Genomic DNA, 20077 nt, shown 5'->3' on the forward strand with positions numbered 1-20077 from the left:
AACTCATGCCATGCGGAAGTGGCTTAAGCTTCTTTGTGCTGTGCTTTAACCCAATGCGCCACCAGGGAGGGCCCAGTGAATGTTTTTTAATTAAAAATTTATTAGACTTGAGTATATTCAAGAGATTATAGGCAACTTGTGTCATTTACACTTTAACCAAGATGAAGGTCAGAGTAGTTCAGGAACCTTTTGTCTTCCTGATGAGTCCTTCTATTGTGTCCCACTGCTCTTTGGTGACCTAATTAACACAAAGAGAAAAACTCCATTTAATGTGATGTTTGCATGTTTTTAAGACTTAGTGTCCTAGCTGCTAACAGAATACAGATACAAAATGGCATTACCTTCTGCAGGCTGTTGAATTCCCCTGAAATAAATACTGTCTCTCCACCATCAAATCTAATGACCTGAAAAAAAAAAAAATTAAATAAAAATGGCGAAGCTAACTGCTTTCAAATTTTCTGAATGATTAGTTATTTTCCCATTCTAAAAGCCCTATCTTTTGGACATTTTAAATAAAAGTCCTAATTTTAAAGACAATGCTAACAACTAAACCTAAACTGACTTATAGTATCCTATTTCTTTTCTCTCCACAATTTCAAATTCTACTTTATCTTAAAGCTCATCTTAAATCATGTCTACCAGAGTAATTTGCATTTCATATAATTTATTACTGAACAAATCTCATGAACTACAGTATATACTAATATTTTTATTTTATTTACAGTGGACAAATATTTTAAATCATATTTACACTCAACATTGTTGGGACTGATTCTACAAAACATCTCCCACCCTAAATCCTCCCCAGACAGTCAGGAGAAAAAGCAATGCTTACTGCTCCATTAATCCAAGAGGCATAATCACTACAGAGGAAAGCTGCAAGGTTTGCAAGTTCTTCCACAGTTCCCAGCCGGCCACAGGGAATTCTGTCAGTCATTTCTTTCTCAAAAGCACCAGTGGGGTCAAGACGGCTAAAAGCACCCTTAGAAGTTAAGAAAATCATTAGGTTTTGTTTTTCTAATTTAAGAAACAATTTTTCATAAATTGTTAAATAACAATTTCCTTCCTATTTAAGAAACAAAATTGCATAAAATCAAATGTTACTATGGCAGTTTGTTCATATCTTGGTCCTTATAAACAAAAGAGAATTTTGCCAACTTCTTCCACATCTGCTTTTTAGCTCAAACAGGTCACTTTATCTAATGTCAAACCTCTAATCACTAGAAATTGCAATTTTGAACTTTACGGTCTCCCACAAAACCATTAATTCAAAAGGATCCCTGCACACCTATGTTTACTGCAGCACTACTTACAACAGGTAAATTCTGGAAACAACCCAAATGCCCAAAACTAGATGGCTGGATCAAAAAGATGTGGTGTATACACACATACACACACACACATACATACATACACACTTGTGTGTATATGTGTATGCATATATGTATGTATATAATAGAATATTACTCAGCAGTCAAAAAAGACAAACTCATGCCATTCACAGCAACATGGATAGAGCTAGAAGGGATTATTATGCTCAATGAAATAAGTCAGAGGGAAAAAGAAAAATATCAAATAGTTTCACTTATAGGAGGAATTTAAAAGAACCAAATAAGACATAGGTGGAAAAATTATATTGATATTACAATACAAACACAACAAAACAAAAACAAACAATTATAAACCAGAGATTTCCTACAGGAGAGGGGGACAGAAATGGATCAGAAGGAAAGTGGGGGACTACGGTGATGACTGGTGGGTGAGGTGGGAAGTAAACATTGTGTTAAAATGAAGAATAATGTACATAATGTAGCTAGATATACAAATAAAATAAATAGATAAATAAATAAAATTTAGAGTCTTTCATTTGTAAGATGAGGATACATGTTTCATCCACCTCACCTAATGGGTGAAAAAAGAGAAAATACTCTGAAATTAGTGTTGTGGAAATATTGCTAGAACCCCCGAGATGCAGAGGGACTTTCAGACTGTCCACCCCCTGGGGATATTCACCAGGTGTTCTCCCTTCCCAAGGAAACCCTTCCCCCCACTTCTGCCATTGTTTTTTTAGATTGGCCTGCACAGGCTGGCCCTAGCAGTCCTTGGACAGTTGCTGCCCAAACAGATGGGGGCAGTATGTCTCAGTACCAGCAAAGCCACATGGCCCTCCTCTCAGGCACTACAGAGATTTATTGTTATCGGATTTTGTAAACATGAAAATGACTCAATTAGGACATATTTATATGAATCCTTTTTGTTTTCTTTCTTTTCGTATAATAGGGAAGGAAGACTACAACTACCTATGAATATTAAATTCAAGGAGAACAGAAAGAAAAATCGTAACTATGGTTTCTGTTAATGACAAACAATTTCTGTTAATGATGTGATAGAGCAGATCAAGATGACCTATGCATGTGCCTAGATTGATAAAAATAATCAAATTTTTCTGCACTAGTGCCTGGGAGTCTAGGTAACAGTTTTTTCAATAACATAAGAATTAAACAAAGCAAGCACTCAGGAAGCTTCCTGGAACACCCCCCCCCCCAACCCCCTGCTCTGCCTGGGCAGGAATCAAGCAGCAGAGACAAAGTCCAGACAAAGGCCCCAATCCTGGTTCTATCAGGACAGGTACTTGCTTAGGGGTTTTTATGCTTCAATTTTCTTTTTATTTTTTCAAAACTACCCACTTGATAACAGTGTGCAACTCATATCTCTACTGACAGACTATAAGCTAGTCTAGCTATAGAAAGCAAGCACTTCGTCACAAATGTTTCTGTATCTTTCTCAGCAACTTGGTACATAGCTGGCACTCAATAACATGTTAAATAGAAAAAATAAAATGCAGGTGATCTTTCCTAGCTACTGAAACCCAGAAGAAGGTATTGTGACTAGCATTCTTTACTTTATTACTTAAATGTCACATTACATAATCAAGTTTCATCTAGCCAACTAGGTTTTCTTTTCTTTTCTTTTCTTTTTTTCCACTTTCCAGCCTTTTGGCTGCTAAATAAACTAAATGTCAGTTTTGGGTTCATATTTAATAGGCAATAACTCAAATGCTCCTTAGCTTTGTCTTTCAATGTATTTATAGAATGAAACAAATTATCAAATGTCTCCTGGGTCTACAGAGATAAAGGGAGATTGTGAACCCTCAGTTGGGACAGGAACTTTGTTGAGGGACACGGGTAAGGGCCACATGCAGCAGGTTTGCAAGACAAGGCTCTGCTATTTGAGCAGAAGTTCTTATGTCATTTATTAAAAGCACACAGGCTAGTAAAAGCTGATCATGGGACAATGGTATGAGGAATAAAGTCTGGGATTTCAGGGGGACAAAGTTTATGAAGAATAGAGAAATATGTCAAGAGACATTTGCATCAGCAAAGTTATTTGATGTTATGATGGCAGAGTTATCCCAAGACCATCATGGAGATAGCCACATAACCAGGAAAACAGTAGCCTAGGTGTTCCCAGGCCTGCCTCAAGCTTTGGGAGTTTTTCTCTGTTTGTTAAGGAACACTTTGTTATTATTTGCAGATAGCAAATAGATCACAGTTGCTTATGAATGTCCAGTTGGTAGCCAGGTCATAGGAACCCGCATTACTTTACAAGGAAACAAAAAGAAGTATGAGAGTGAAGTTATTTGGGGTAATGTGAGGAAACAGAGTACCTGTAGATCTTCTAAGCAACACCTATAACAGCAAGAGTGGTAATTGTGAGTTGCAGTAGGAATACATAAGGATTTTTGGTGACAGCTGATATGTATGCCATTCAAAGAGTTTTTAATTAGAAGGATGTGGACATCCAATAACATATTTAAGTCAGTATTTGAAAGTAAAAAGATAGACACGAGTCAAAGAAAATACTAGCAATAGAGACCAAGATTGTATGATAAATTTCTAGAGCATCTCTTAAAGCATTTCCATGATTTTAAAAAGAATGTGAGAAGGAATAACAAACAAAAACTGATATCAATGAATCTTTAAAATAAAGTAAAAATGAGTAGCTACAGGACCAATAAATAGATCACTGAAGCAAACCAGACAAAATGACAAAATTGATGGAATAAAAAAGTTCAGAATATTAAGATAATGAAATTGACCTTATCAAAAAAGCTGGTTAGCTACTGCATTCTTATTTCTTATAGTGGGATGATGGAAAAATCCTTTCCCCACCACCAGTCCTGTATATAACAATCAGATTTATATCTATCAATATTATATAACTTAGTCACTTATAACACTTATAGTCACTTATGACAAGAAGCAAACTAAAACTTACTTTGGTTTTTATAGGCCCAGGTTGAATCACATTGAATCGCATCCCATATTTACCCCATTCAGCTGCAAGAGACCTAAAAATTGAACAACATAGATTCTAAAATATATAAAATACTAATAACCAAAGTAGTTTATAATGACCTTCTTTGTATTCTTATTATATTGTTACATAACCTTCATTTTAGAATCTACAATATGGAGTGGCATTTTTTTTTTTAACATTGACATTTTATTTTTTTGGAGAACTTATTTTTATTATATATATATATATATATGTATATATATATATACACACACACACATATACATATATATTACAAAATGAAGAATAATGCATATATATGAAAAAATGTACAAAATGAAGGATAATACATATATATGTATATACATACATATATACCTATGTGTGTATATATGTATTATACATATAATGTATATGTGTTATGTGTATAATATAATATGTATTATATATTGCATCTATGTAGAATACATGTGTGTGTGATACACACATATGTATTATTCTTCATTTTATACATTTTTCATCTCAGTTGTAACCCCTGTCGTCTTCCCACCACCAATTCACCCCTGGGCCATCACCATAGTCCCATGTGCTCTTCCCACCCCAGTTTTGACCTTCTTCCCCTCTCCTATCCCACATAGTAGTCTTTAACCAAACTGGAATAAACAAAATGCTATGCTAAGGATATACAGAAAAGGACGAATTTTGTTTCAGAGTAACAAAGCATTCCAGAAAAAGTAAGACACTTGAAAATAGGCAAATATCAGGACAAATTCCAACAAGAACATAACCCAGGCACAGGAAAATGAAAATAAAATGGCACATGTAAGAGAAGGTGGAATATTTCAAGAGAAATGAAAGCCCAGGAAGCTTGTGTATGAATATAAGCTCACATGAGGATGGGACTACTCTGCTTTCCATCATTGTCATATCCCTGGTATATATAACAGTGTCAGACAAATAAAAGGCACACAATAAATAATTATCAAGTAAGTCATTGCACAAACAAAGGTCTAGGACAAGTCTGTTGAGATTAGCATACTGAATTTTGGGTCTCATTCCCAAAAGTAATGGAAAAATGAGTTTTTAGCTCAGTTATTTCATAGCAGACATATATTTTTTGAAAGCTGATTCTGGTGGACTGTGAATATAGAAATAAATAGTAAAGAGACTGGTCGCAGAAAAACATACTAAGGCTATTACAGTATGAAAGTAGGCAATGGTGAGAACCTGCACAACAAAGACAGCTGAAAAAGCCAGTGGGGAACAGATTTGAAAAGTACTTCTTTGCTGCTGGCAAAGGCCACAAGACCTGGCAAGGGGTCACTGGTCCATGTTAATCCTATTAATCCTGGACAGTAGGAACAACGAAAGATGAAGGTGTATTCAAGCAAGGTGAGCCATAGCACAAGGTGCATGAGACAGCAAAAAGGTGGCAGTCCTGGTCTAGCAAGTCTCAGATCCTATTTAGTTTTAGAGTAAGTTAGCATTTAAAAACATTTTAAGATCTATTTATTTTATGTATTTATGCATAAAAGAACTGGGGTATAGATCACTGGTCCAGGATGAGAGGATTCACCAGAGACAGAGTGAGGAAAAGAACAGACAGATTGACTGCAATACACTGCTGAGGGGAGCAGCAGGCAACACAAGAGAGGTCTCTTGTGCCAAGTGGCTCAGCCCCCTGGCCAGGGAACAGAGGCTGGAAAGAACTGGATAGCTCAAAGACTTTAACCCTTGCATCACCAGAGATCCTTTAAATATTTTAAATTGCTAAAATTTACTCTCTCAATCACCACAGCCACAATTCAAGGATTCAGTGGCCACATATATAGCTATTGAATAGTGTGGGTTTATAGAGTAAGTCCCTCACTACAAAAGTTCATCCAGAAGATGAATTGTCTGTCTCCTAAGGAATTCAAATTAATCTTTGTTTTCTTTTTCTTTGGATGGAAACCCTAAGTAGGAATTTAGTTCTATGAGCTACCAAAGTATATTATTTATCTTCAGTGACAAGATTAAAATAAAACTCACTTGTTCATGGCTTCAACTCCTGCTTTGGCAGAAGCACTTGGCACTACAAAACCTGACCCAGACTCAGCATAGATGGTTGTAATAGCAAGAAATGCAGCTCCTGAAATTTTGAAAGGACATAGTAATTAATTATTTTGCTAACTAAATTAGCATCAAGAAAAAATGATTTATAAGCGGACATAACAAATACTAAAGCATTTTTTTTAAACTTCACTAGCCCTAAATTAATGAGAGAATGACCTTTCCAAAAACGTTGCATCTTACTAGTAATCTTGCTGTTATTTGGAATGACCCAGTCTGTGGTTATTTAGAATTCTATACCAGATGAGTGAACCAAGATCCAAATCTCAAAGCACAGCTCTGTAAGATCCTGCATGAGCAGACGGACAATATTTCTATTAACTAAGTACACACTAAAGAATAAATCAGAATCAAAACTAAATTATCAGAGACTTCTGCCTCAAGCTATAATGTAACTTGCCTCCCTCCTGTAAACATCAAGAAAACTAAGACACATTTAGAATTATTTTGAGACACTGAACAACAGGTAAGAAAGGACAATAATCCCTGGGAGAAGGAAAACAAATGAAATAAACTGTAAGATTAACCTGATTTTTGCCTAAAAGTAACATACATGTAGTATATACGACACATTATACACATGGACTATACACATGGAGAAATACAAGCAAAACAGGGCATTCCCACTGAATTAAGGAGCGAGATGAGGATTTTGGAAGGGAAGCTGCTGGAGTATATGGTGAGCGCTCCCCCAAGGAGGAAAGCAAACAAAAAGGTCATAACATTATATATAATTTAAAAATATAGGTCTCTTGGGTGCATGTTACCATACCATATTCTAAGAAATTTAAAAGACAAAGAGTCTATTTTTTAAAAAAGATTTATTTATTAATGCATACAGGATCAGGGTACAGGCCAGAGATGCAGGTGGTGAGAGGATTCACCAGAGACAGAATAGGGAGCAGAACAGGCCAAATGATGAAGTACACTGCTGATGGGAGTAGCAGGCAGGCCCAGGGAGGTCTACTGCGCCATGTGGGTCAACTCCAGAGCAGGGATCGAACTCACACCAAAGTGGCTGTGGCTAGCTTGCAATGTTGCACCCTAACCCACTGAGCCATGAGGGAGAGCCAATGAAGAGTTTAAAGGACTACAAAGGAAATAACTTAAAGAATATTTATATATCTGTTTTCTTTCTCCTCCACATATTTAATTTCTCTTTCCCTCCACACTTTCTAGAGTAGAAACAAAAAGCACACACTGAGCTCAACATAGGGGTGGGAAAGGAACATGAACACCATTTTGAGGATGAGAAAAATGGCTTCTTTTATGTATCACCGCATAGTATCTCTGAAAACTATTTTGCTTCCCAAACTACTCTGAAATAGGAGGGATACATCCACCATGACAGCACACTGGCAACAGCCAGCAGCTACATCATCCTACAGCACAATTACAAAAGGTACTTTCAACCTGACAATTACTTACACAAAGCAAATGCTCCTGCACGAAAGGATGCCATTTTCCAATTCTGATTTCACAGAAACGTTTATCAAGGTATGAGGGAGGAGGTAAGCAATCATTAACTACATAATTCTGATTCTGAAAATGAAAATATGCTTTTCACGCTCTTCCTTTAAGTCTTCTTTTTTCAGCCTAAATAATAAGGTAGCCATAGCCACTACGTTTGATAAGAAATTGCTGTTTTCAACTCTTACTGAGTATATAAAGGAGGTGAAAATCTGGAATTGCATTGTTCCAATAGGAGTTTTTGTTGGAAGGTGAAACAATGCATAAAAAAAGGACAGTGACAGTACAGCTAAAAGTATGTAATTTCCAGAATCTCAGGGTTAGTCACAGATTTTCTTTCTGTGGGAGGGTCAATCATTCATTTAAGATTTATGCATACAGAATTGGGTCACAGGTCAGAGGTGCAGGGGGCAGTGAGAGGATTCACCAGAGACAGAGTGGGGAGCAGAACAGGCAGAGGGATGAAGCACACCGTTGAGGGGAGCAGCGGGTGGTCAGGAGAGGTCTGCCCCGCCTTGTGATCATCTCCCAGGCTGGGGTGGAACTCCAGCTGAAGTGCAGCTGGGAGCCAGCTTTGCAGTGTTAGGCTTTAACCCCTTGTGGCACCAGGGAGGCCCTGGGCCAATTATTTAAATAAGATTAACTGCCTAAGGAAGAATTTGTAAATGGTAGGCTTCTAACATTTTAATGTAGTCGACAGAAATCAGTCTGTTATTTAGTGAGGTCAAGTAAATGAAGAGAAGAGCAGTGAATGAAATATACCTTATTTAAGCCTACCTTCATTATTTCAAAATGGAAACAAAATGTTACTAAAAATAACACTATTAAAATGATAAAGTGTGTTAAGTTTTTGTTCCACTTTTAAAAGAATACTCAAAAGATCTAAAATATGGTCTTAATTTACTCTAAATTATAAAAATTGAAATAATAAACAATTTTACTTCCATGACCAACAAAGGTAGAATAATCTAGTTTAAAGACACTTTGGCTCAAATACTGACTATATAGAGCAGGCAGGTTTGGGGGTTCAGTGGTGCCCCTCTCTCCCTGCCCTGTCACAATTAGACTACTTACTATTTGGTTTGCTGTATGACCTCAGGCAAGCTGTAGGCCCTTTTGGAAATAGGGTTCAGCAAATATCATTAGATTGTAAGGATTTTTCATTAATTGTTGCTGTTGATAACAAGAACAATTACAAACTGATAATAATTCAGGTTTCAACCACCAACTTCAACTTATGCTATCTGCCTCCCCAGCTATTCTTATACTTTCATTGAAATTTGATTCCTGTTCTCAAACCTAAAATAATTATCTGTATCTGCATCTCAAACCTGAATTTCGATTATACTATTAGACTTCAACATCCCAGTGGACAATGCCATAAATCTCCCAGCATCACAATCTTCCATCTCCAACAATCTTCACTTTCATCTCAATTTAGCCAACAACTTGAGCTTTGTCATCAATTCAGAATACTCAATACAGCGCCTTACTTTCTAAAAGCTGTCCTGGATAGTTCTCATATACACATATGGTCTTTGGTGCCTTATTGTAAATTCTGGTTACTTTAATTCCCTTCTAGCCAACTTGCCTGTTTACAGCCTACTATTACATAAAATAATCACAGAAATACCAAACACCATAGTTTGTCAAAGCACCTACCCTGCAACTCCACAATACAGCAGCCTTCCACACTTACACAAAGAGTTTTAATAGTCATAGAGTGAAGGTGAACATCAAAAACTGCATCAACAAACTTCATACAGGCTCACAACATCCCTCATCAACTTTTTTATAACCAGAATAAGTCCCTTCCCATGTTATGACTACAGAACATTCCTTCATTGGTCCTTCAGTATCTCCCTTCACGGGGCCTCTATCCAGTTTAACCATGCCTTAATCTCCACTTTGAATATTAAAATCCTTCAATCTAACTTCACCCATCTCCAGAGAGTAAGTCCACATGTCAGACTTGTTTTGTCCTGATTTCTGTGACCAGTCACAAGGAAGAAAAGCTGAAAAATAATTTATTGCTCCAGGGCTGCAGCTGAGACTGAGCTCCCTAGGGTGGGGTCTACAGCTACTGCAAGTGCTGTAGGGGAAAAGGTCTCTTATGTAGGCTTTAGGTTCAGTTTTAGAAAGCTGAGGTGGTGCTGTACACCTGGATGCAAGGCCTGGTTCCTGTCATTGTGTTATTGCCCATATATGGTGACACAGGAGGCCCTTGTGTTACTGCTCATATTTGGTCATATTCAACAAGACTCAGCTTGCATTTCCAGGCATTAAACATTACACAAGTAACAATGAGCTTCTTATTCTTCCAAATCACACAACTTAACTATTGTTTGCAGCTTTAACTCTTCTATCATTACTGTCAACAGTAATCTCACTCATAATAAAGTGAGAAAACTCTGTAATTCTTCCTTTAATTTTTGTGTTAATAGCTATCACATTATTTAGTCTAGAACAGTCAGGTGATTAAAAGAAGTGTTTTCTGCTCATTTAACTGAAAGAACAGTATGAAGCTTTTTATTTATTTCAGAGGTTTCAACTGCTTCTTCATCATCTATATTGACCAAAAAGCTCTTTTCTTTTCTTATTCTTTCTACAGGTAGTGAATTATTTACATTTTCTCCTCTCTTCCTTTAGCACACAGCTGTTGGTAAGATTCCCTCAGGCATGCTTCCACTGGCTTCCATCCTCTCTACAAAGCCCTTCACAAACATTTCTTAATGACTTTCTTTTTTCTCCTTCAATTCACATGACAAAGCTACCTAGACAGAGATTTTCTCTTTTCCTGGCACAGTTTTCATATGGTTCAAGCTTCCTGGGGCTACTTCTGACTAACCCCTCCTCTTAGATTCCCTGAAACTCTTAAAATCTGATAGAAATTACTTGTACCAAATTCCTTAAATTAAATTCCTTAAATTTAAGGAATATGGCTACCATATGTTCATCCACCTGCAAGAAGAAGCATGTGGACATTTGTAGACCAATTTATATCTTTCATGAAGCTTTTAAATCTAATCCCTTGTTTTCTTACTATTGAAGTAGTAATTAATTATCCAATCTATTTTACAGATGAGAAAGCAGAGTAGTGGCAAAAAATCATAGCTTAACTAAGTGTTCAAGTACTGCGTGTGAATTAGAGGACCATGATTAAAGTTAAACTCCAGGTCCTTCTTTTTCCCCAATAAAACATTTACAACAATGAAAAAGCTGATCATGTCACCTGTTAGTGACAGTGATAGCTAACACATCAGAAATCTAATAAACCACAGTCCATCATATGTGAAAGTGGGCTTAAAAACATCCACCTCATGTCTTAAAGATCAACTATGTCTCAGTTTCCATTCACATCTATATAGGGCATTAAAATAGCATTCATTTTCTAGAATCATTTCAGTTAAAAGTTAAATAAGTTAACAAATATTTATCACTTAGAACAAAACCTGAGACAGAAAAAGCACTTGATAAATATTTGGTAATAAAAGAAAGAAGAAAATAGGGAGCGGGGAAGGAGTAAATTTGTTTAGAACTAGGTCATGTCCCTAAAACAATGTTTCACATGTGCTCGTTCAATATTCTAACACCTACTACATCACCTACCTTTACTAATTATAGAAGCTGTAGAAAACACTACAGATTCCTCCTCTGGGGCTATGTAAAAGAACTCTAGTCTACTGGTATAAAGTAACTCATGTGGCTCAAAATCTACATTAATATCTGGGTAGGCTGCCTTATGTCTTATCAACTAACACATGCATGAGAAAGCAATAAAATTGAAGAAAAAAACTAGTTTTCTTTAAATGGAATCCAAACAAATACATTTTTAAAAGACAATAAATAATGGACATCTGACTAATATTTATACTAAAATGTTAACAAGTAATTTAGGATTCTGAAATATAGCCACATATGAAGAGTGTCATTGGACACTCTTCTGGGTTGGACTCCTATCTAGTATGCCTCTGATAATGAAACAAAGGCAGTTGTTGGGTTCAGGTTAAACATAATAATATCAGTTTCAAAAGGAAGGCAACAACAGCTAATACTTCACCTACTTCCAAAGGACAGAGGTGAGACTGTCAGAGCAACTGGAAATAAAGAAAGCACATCTGAATATAAACTCCCCCCAAATATTTGGTTGATCCCTGAACTGAACAAGCAGAGAAATATCTAAGAAGCTCAATTACAACTGGTGGGGCGCCCTGGTGGCGGGGGTCTTCTTGCTACCACCACCACAATGATGGCCCACCTTAGTTAACTGGGATGGCCAGGGAGCTGAATCACAGAGCACAGCAGACCTCTCCTGTCTCACCTGCTGCTCCTCTCAACAGGATATTTCAGGAGATCTGCCTATTTTGCTCCCTATGCTGTCTCTGGTGAGACCTCTCACCTCCTGTATGTCTGGCCTACACCCCAGTTCTTCTATGCAAAAATAAATTAAGTAAAATCTTTTAAAAAAGAAAGTAACAGCTGATGACAATAGATCTGAAGCATCCAGCAAAGGAGGTAGAAGGAAAGGGGCCAAAGGGAACAGCACAAACTGATGGGTCACAGGTGCTAAAGTGGGAGGAACAATGGTGACTACAACTGAGGGAAGAACAATGATATAAGAAAATAAAATAACAGCTCGAAGTTGAAAAAATGAGTTTCCCAGATACTTTACCTTAACTGTCTTCCTAACATACTACTAATCACAAATTACCATAGACTGCCTGCCCCTGAACTGATGTCTAGATTTACTACTTGGACACACGTCAGATCTGGGTCATTAGCCCCTGAGCAGACTGTCCATCCAATACCAGAATAGACTCTGCACTATATTCCTCAGAACTTAGTTATACATGTCCTTAAAACTCTGTCAAGTTAGAGCATCAATAACTGACAGGAATCTTAGTAGAATAAAAACTGGCTTCCATATTTTAAAAAGTCTTTTAGTGAATATATTTTTAATAAAGCCCATAGAATTTTAATCCAATGCAGTGATTAAAAATAGATCAAAGTCTATGTTAAAATGAAAGATAATGATGAGAAAAGGAGGGCAAGTTGAACAGAAATCAGGGGTCACAGGGATGGGCAGGAGGAAACAAAAGACAAAATCAGGCACAAAAACCGACAGTGATGAAAGTGACTAAGAGAGGACTTAAGACCCAAAGAAGAAAGTTGACAGAGACAGACAGGTAAAGAAATAAATGAGATGTGGTTTAAAACCATAGGATGCAATTGAGTTCTTACCTGCCCATCCAATACCAGATGCTCTTCCCTCATGAATACCCAACTCATTGTAAACAAGGCACTATTAACTATCAGAAGTCAGATCAAAGGACACACCCTTGAGAGTAATAAACCCAGCAAGTGGTGGACTTGCTTTGTGAAGAGAGAATTTATGAACAGAGCTTTTCAGAACAAAGCCTAGACAGTGAAACCCCCAGGACAGACACTGTCGCCTTAGTCATGGGCAGCATTTTATAGCAAGTTGGATATAATTCTTTGCCTTTACTTCATGGAGTTTTACAGAGAAGGGAGAAGTGAACATGTCTTTACTTCAAAAGCTCTTTATCAAGAATTTGGGGTGAGGGGAATGGGTTGTCAGAGTGATTTGAAATTTTCTGCATTAAGCTGGTGCTGAATAATAAATGATGAAGAGATTTCTAATGTGCAAAAAAAAAAAAAGGAACTAAAGAAGTTAGTCAGAGGTGGAGAGAAATCAGACAGAGAAAGGAGGGAGAAGAAATACAAAGATCTAAGGTCTTCAAGCAGAGAAGGGAAGAGATCAAATCAAGCCCATTCCTGTCTGTCTCTATTCCCAGTCATTCATTCCTGCTGAAACAGGAATCATACAAACCCTAAATTTAAATAATATCACTTTGCTGGAGTGGGAAAGAGTGAGCTGGGGGTTAAATTTCAATGAGTATGTGGAGAAAAGATGGAAGATATCAGCACAGTATTAGTGTCTTTCTAGCATTCTCCTGTCTGTCCCATATCCACTTACAAGCTGGTATGAGGACTGTTCATACTGCCTAGGTGAACCTAATGAGGAAAGGCTTTTGAAGCAGCAGATAGAACAGAGCCACACCTCCTTGCTCCCCTGAAGACCCAACTGGCAGCCTTCCAGGAGCACAAGAGCTCCCCTTCTGAACTTATTCAGATACTCTCTACCCTTTTGGAGAAAAGTGCTCGAAACCTTGAAGCCCCAACTCCAACTTGTTCCCACAGTCTATGTCTACTTGTGTCATCTGGACATGCAGTACAGTCTGATATATAGAAGTTATAAATGTCTAATAAAAGTATACTTGGGCCCTCCCTGGTGGCGCAGTGGGTTAAAGCACAGCACAAAGAAGCTTAAGCCACTTCCACATGAGTTTGATCCCCGCCTGCCCGGAGGTGACCACATGGAGTGGCAGACCTCTCCTGACCCGCCCGCTGCTCCCCTCAGCAGTGTACTTCGTGTATCTGCCTGTTCTGTTCCCCACTCTGTCTCTGGTGAATCCTCTCACCCTCCGCAACTCTGACCTGTACTCCAGTTCTGTACGAATAAATAAATAAATCTTTTAAAAAAAAAGTATATTCATTTTAGGCATATATGTTTTTGTGTGTATATGTATATATAAAACACATACATAGATTACACATACTTATATCTCATGAACCCTTATAAAGAAATTTGTTCATAGTAACAAACAAAAATGATCTAGTAATTTCCTTCTAAATATAGTCTCTTTCCAATATTTTAACCTCAGTGATCTCATCATTGCCCTGCTAAACTCCATCTAATCAGCAAGGCCTATGGACCTTATCTTTTAAATGCCTGGTTTAGCCACCACACTATTCATGCCCCCAAACAGGTTAACTCTGATGAATGATTTCCTTAATCTTAACCATCCCCCACACTGTTGGCTAGTAACTTTTCCAATCATACCACATTCTTCCTGAGACACCTTCCAAGAAATCCATAGAGAAGTAACATCCCATTTCCTTCAGAGTAAATATCAAACTTCCAATCAGGGCAACCTTGCCCACCACTTCCCCCTTAAGCATTCTCTTCACAGTCTCTCTCCCTATATCTAACACCACATCAAATTTCTCATCAGGCCTCAAACGCATATTGCTCCCCTCTACCAGGTCTCTTCCCATGGATATTCATATTTCCTTTCCCTCTCCCTTCTCTCTACATCATATCTTCAAAAATTCTGTTTCAATTGCATCTTGTCTCTCAACTTTATAATCATTCCTACAGAGAATTATTCACTCTCTGGATTTCTAGTGCATCTGGAGTATTTTCATTGGATTCTATATAGCATATGGTAATTATTTAAATATCTTTCTTTCCCATTTAAAACAGGTATTCTACCATTGACTTCTACAAGAATCCCCATAGAACAGCAGCGAACTGAGGATAATAGGGACCCAATAAAAAAGTGAGAAATAAATCAACATACCTTTCTGTGCTTTTATCAGTTGCTTCCCAATTTCTAGTGTCACAAAGGCTGTGCCATTTAGAACTATGTCAGTTATGGTCTTCCAAGCATTAGCAGAGAGTCTTTCAGTGGGAGAAATAAAATTTCCTGCTGCATTGTTTATCACAATCTAGTAAATGAATAAGGCAAGTTATAAAATTTTTTTATATGAGTAACAATATCTTCCCACAAAGGCTTTTATTTCTGAAATTAACCCAAATAATTCAATAAAGCTGAGGTTCACAGTCACAGCCATGAATTAATAACAAGAGGTTTGGTTTGTTTTCACTTTTTTTGAGCCTGTGAAAATCTATTTTATTTACTAAGTTTCAGAACCCTAATTCTTACTTCAAAATTAGACTCCATTACAGAGAAAATAAATACAGACTAAGTATACCTACTATGTCACTATACTTTATTTCAAGGAATTTCAAGAAATGCCTTTCAATTTCATTTAATTGCTTGGTTTCATTTTGATTTAACGTGGCTTAATGAAACTTTTGGTTGATGACCTATTTCTTCACTATAAATAAGAGTCCATTTAGATTCACTGCATATTCAGTATAATCAGTCTCTCTAAAAATATCTTTTACATTGTGCTCTCTTTGAGATCAGTAGAAGAGATAATCTCTTTCCAATACCCTTATGTATCTCAGGTCATAAAAGAGAAATCTGGAGGCTCTTGTAGATCTCTTTGTTTTTGTTATTCTTCTCCAGTGAGAGAGATAATCAAAAGTTATTAGGAAAAGCAAACAGCATGAATCATTTAAACTAGATATTATGCTCCTGGGTAACTGCTTTTCTTATTTCATAACCTTATTAAATAAAGTGAAATCAGGTTTGTTCTATATGATTGTAAATGCAATTTTAAAATATTCCTGAGAGGAAGTAGTGTAGCAGTCTTATAGTGGGGACTTTTCTAAGGACAGAAAATAGGTGTTTCTCAACACAGAACATGCTTACATCAATATTTTATTTTTTCAGTGCATCTTAGTGAGTGTTATCAACATCAAACACCTTGTACTTTGGCCTCACCACCATTATACTAACATCAGGATGTCCTGCGACTTTGATCAGTTCTGACACAGTCTTTTGAACCATTTCAGGATCCCTCACATCACACTGAATTGCATGGACCTACAAAATAACAAAGAAGAAAAGAATATTATAATTTAAGATTTCCTAAACTAAAAATATGAGTGTTATTTAGGCATTCCTAAATCTGAATTCCTAAATCTGAATTAAGTAACTTTTTCAGTGTACCTTATTTCCAGTCTGAGAAGAAATTTGTTCTGCAGTAGCTTTCAAAACATCAATCTTCCTAGAAATAAATACATGGTACTTTGTATGAATTTTGAAATGACTTCATATTTTTTCTTTTTAATTCTTCAGTTAAAAAACAAAGAGGATCTATAGCTTAAAGAAACATATTTTTGAAAAACTGTAAAAGTAACATCAAAAAAACCAAATCAGTATGAATGGATTCACTTTCTAAGTTCAAGTGATTTTTATATACCAGACATTAACTGAACTATTCACTTCTAACCATGTTATTTTCTAGCTATTCACTTAAAATTATTTTCTTAACTACAATTATGTCTATCCACTCCTTTGCCCAAGATACTTCAGAAAGAAACATGGGTATAAACTTATATTACACTATATAAAATCTGTATTATTTTATCAAATCTATGTCAGTAGATTTTAGACCAAATTTATGGGTTTTGGAAATCAGTATGCATTTAGAATTCCATGCTCTTGGGGGAAAAAAAACCACACACACACAAAAAATAAACTACACAGTTTTGGAAATAAATATATTTAATACTCAAAAAAATTATAACATAAAATCAAAAAACATGCTGCCTAATTTAAATTAAAAGAAACACCTAAAAAAATTCCTTTTTACATAGTAACTTGTCATTCAAACTACTACTCAGCTTACCTAAATAGTAGGGGGTAGATTTCTGACTAGTCTCTAAAGCTCTAGATTGACATAGTAAAGGGCACCAGGACAGGCCTCAATCAGAAGATAGCCCTCCCATAATAATCTTACCCTGAATACATTCATCATACAGATATTTTGAAATATTTTCCCATCTTACAGAAAATGAAGGGACACATCCATTATCCCTGTACAAGGTCAACTATTGAAATGGTCATCTTAATCATTCCCACTGAAATGACTTAACTGCAGTGGAGTACTTTTTGACTTCATCTTCACTCACTCAGTTCTATCATTGAATTGGGAAATGCATATGTCATCAGTGCCATCATGTCAGTCATCAGTCGTATCACCACCACAACTCATAATTAACTTTCCATGGAGATTTACTTAAATAATCCAAAGGCTGTTTCACAGAAGACTGTTTCACAGAAAACCTCGGGCAAACGGCTCTCGTACAGCAGCACAGACTGTTTCCCGGATGGACTTACCGGCTGGCTATCACGCACTGGGCACCCAGGCTAGACAGGAGAGTTGTCATCCCTTTACCAAGGCCGGTGCCGCCCCCAGTGATGAACACCACTTTGCCTTGAAAACTATTAGGTGGTAGCATCGCTTTTTGAAGGGGTGGAAAGAATTTAGACTGAAAAGCTTCAGTGCTTTGATATAATACTTGTGTTCCATGACTGAAAAGCTGAAAAGAAAAAAAAAATTGAAATTTGCTTTGCATGCCTGTCTTTCCACAAACAAAAATGAGTTTTTAAAAAACCTACTCTTGAACTTAATATTGAGTTCTTGGATTAACAGAAATTTACTATAACATGAAGGTATTATATTTAGTTATTATACTTTTTCTTTTGGAATTGTTAGGTGACATAATGGAATGGTTAATGGTAAGGGCTTTGGATCTAACTAAAAGGACAGAATTTTCTCCCTAGCGGTGTAACCTTCAGAAAGTTATTTAACCTCTTCTTTAGTGAAACCTCAGTTCATTCTACAAATGCAGATAGTAATAGAGCCTAGGGCATTTTAAAAATATACATGAATTGGCCCTCTCTGATGGTGCAGCAGGTTAAAGCACAGCACTAAGATGCTAAAGTCACTTCCCCATGAGTTCGATCCACGCCTGCCTGGGAGGTGACCACATGGCGTGGCAGACCTCTCCTGACCCGCCTGCTGCTCCCCTCAGCAGTGTACTTCATCGATCTGCCTGTTCTGCTCCCCACTCTGTCTCTGGTGAATCTTCTCACCCTCTGCATCTCTGGCCTGTACCCCAGTTCTGTATGAATAAAAAAATCTTTTAAAAAAAATATATATATACATGAATTTATATAAGCAAAAAAAAGCAACATTGTATAGCACATAGTAAGTGATCTATAAATGTCAGCATTATTATTTTCAGGTACTTTGTTTAAATTTAACTTTTGAAAAACTAAGAAAAAGCATTTTGTCATTAATGAAGAATAACAGATAAAAATCACATTCCATCTTTGAATCACTGAAGAAAATTATAAAAAGTTCTCTGATTTTTGTCTTTTTGTCTTCTGGATCACAAGTTTAAAGGAGGTAAAATGTGCTATTATTTAAAGTAGGAGAAAAATCCAATCATGTTGAACTAAAACATATTTGTATGATGCTATCTTATATTTCACAGTTTATACTCTCACATTTCTTGTGAAAAATCACTGCATTTCTCACACATTTAATTATATAAACAAATTTTAAGTCCAGGACATAGTAACGAACAATAGTTTATACTCAGTAAACAATTGCCATGTGTCAGGATCAACTATCAAACTCATCCTCACCACCCATGAAATCGGTATTATTTCTACTCAGTTGTACAGGAGGGGCGCAGAGAAGTTCAATATATCATTCAAGCTGCAGAATCAAGATTCAATCATAAGCTGACAGTCTCCAGAACGTAACCGCCTTAAATATTCCTCTCTATTCACTAAGCTTAATTAATGATCACACCAAAGACAATGCCACAGTCCCCATCAGGTCATGGTTGTGAGATAAAAAACCCAGCACCCATCATTTCACACTAACCCAGTACTGTGCACTGAATGGGCTACCATGAAATGATGCAGCAGTTATCCTAAGAAAACTACACAAGAAAATGCTTACGTGATGTTCAATGAAAATAGGAATATGTAGTATATCTAAATATAACTAAATATATATGTGCAGAAAGGAAATAGCTACAGTGATTAGTAGATCTACTAGACTCTCAGTACTTTATCTAACCCTACAAAGAAATCCTATAATTACCCCCACTTTATAGATGAGAAATGTGAGGTACATAAAAGCTTTGTCCACATGAAGCTAAAGGAAATCAGATGGCAGGCACAGAACATAATCTTTTAAAGTAACTTTTAAAGACAAATAATAATCAGTAAAGATTTAACTCAAATCCAAAATATATTGGATATCATCGTTCATTCATTACCTTAAAGTGTTATTATCCTTAAATGATGGAATTATAAATGAGTTTGCTTTTTTTTGGTTGATTGATTTGTAATATTTTCAAAATCTCTTCAATAAGTATGATTTAATTTTATGATTAGGAAAATGTAATTAAAAAACAAAATTTGAGAACATGTATAATAATTAATAAAAAATGAATCTGCAAATCTGGATTATGTTCTATGCCTGCCATCTTATTTCCTTTAGCTCCATGTGAACAAAGCTTTTATTTTTTTGGGGGGAAAGGGGGGTATCATTTTGCCAATGCATTATAATCCAAGCAACCAACCAAAACATTCCTCTTTATAATACAGTTTTT

At 36.3% G+C, this 20077-nt stretch overlaps 1 protein-coding gene across 3 annotated transcripts in view; it reads right to left on the reverse strand.

Annotated features, from left to right (window-relative positions):
• Positions 1-28: 28 nt before the first annotated feature.
• DECR1 (2,4-dienoyl CoA reductase 1, mitochondrial) overlaps positions 29-20077 on the reverse strand; it is a 36731-nt gene continuing 16682 nt past the window's right edge. For all 3 annotated transcript variants that reach the window (XM_012723040.1, XM_004679744.2, XM_012723039.1), the window contains exons 2-10: positions 17781-17983; positions 16608-16665; positions 16395-16481; positions 15327-15474; positions 6331-6430; positions 4279-4351; positions 836-982; positions 342-404; positions 29-238 (exon numbers count right to left, since the gene is read on the reverse strand). In XM_012723040.1, the coding sequence (XP_012578494.1) occupies positions 179-238; positions 342-404; positions 836-982; positions 4279-4351; positions 6331-6430; positions 15327-15474; positions 16395-16481; positions 16608-16665; positions 17781-17902 (858 nt within the window). In that variant the 5' untranslated portion in view covers positions 17903-17983 and the 3' untranslated portion in view covers positions 29-178. The remainder of the gene's footprint in view (positions 239-341; positions 405-835; positions 983-4278; positions 4352-6330; positions 6431-15326; positions 15475-16394; positions 16482-16607; positions 16666-17780; positions 17984-20077) is intronic.

Source organism: Condylura cristata, unplaced genomic scaffold, assembly GCF_000260355.1.
Source record: "Condylura cristata isolate star-nosed mole 26May11 unplaced genomic scaffold, ConCri1.0 scaffold00009, whole genome shotgun sequence".
Classification (NCBI taxonomy): domain Eukaryota; kingdom Metazoa; phylum Chordata; class Mammalia; order Eulipotyphla; family Talpidae; genus Condylura; species Condylura cristata.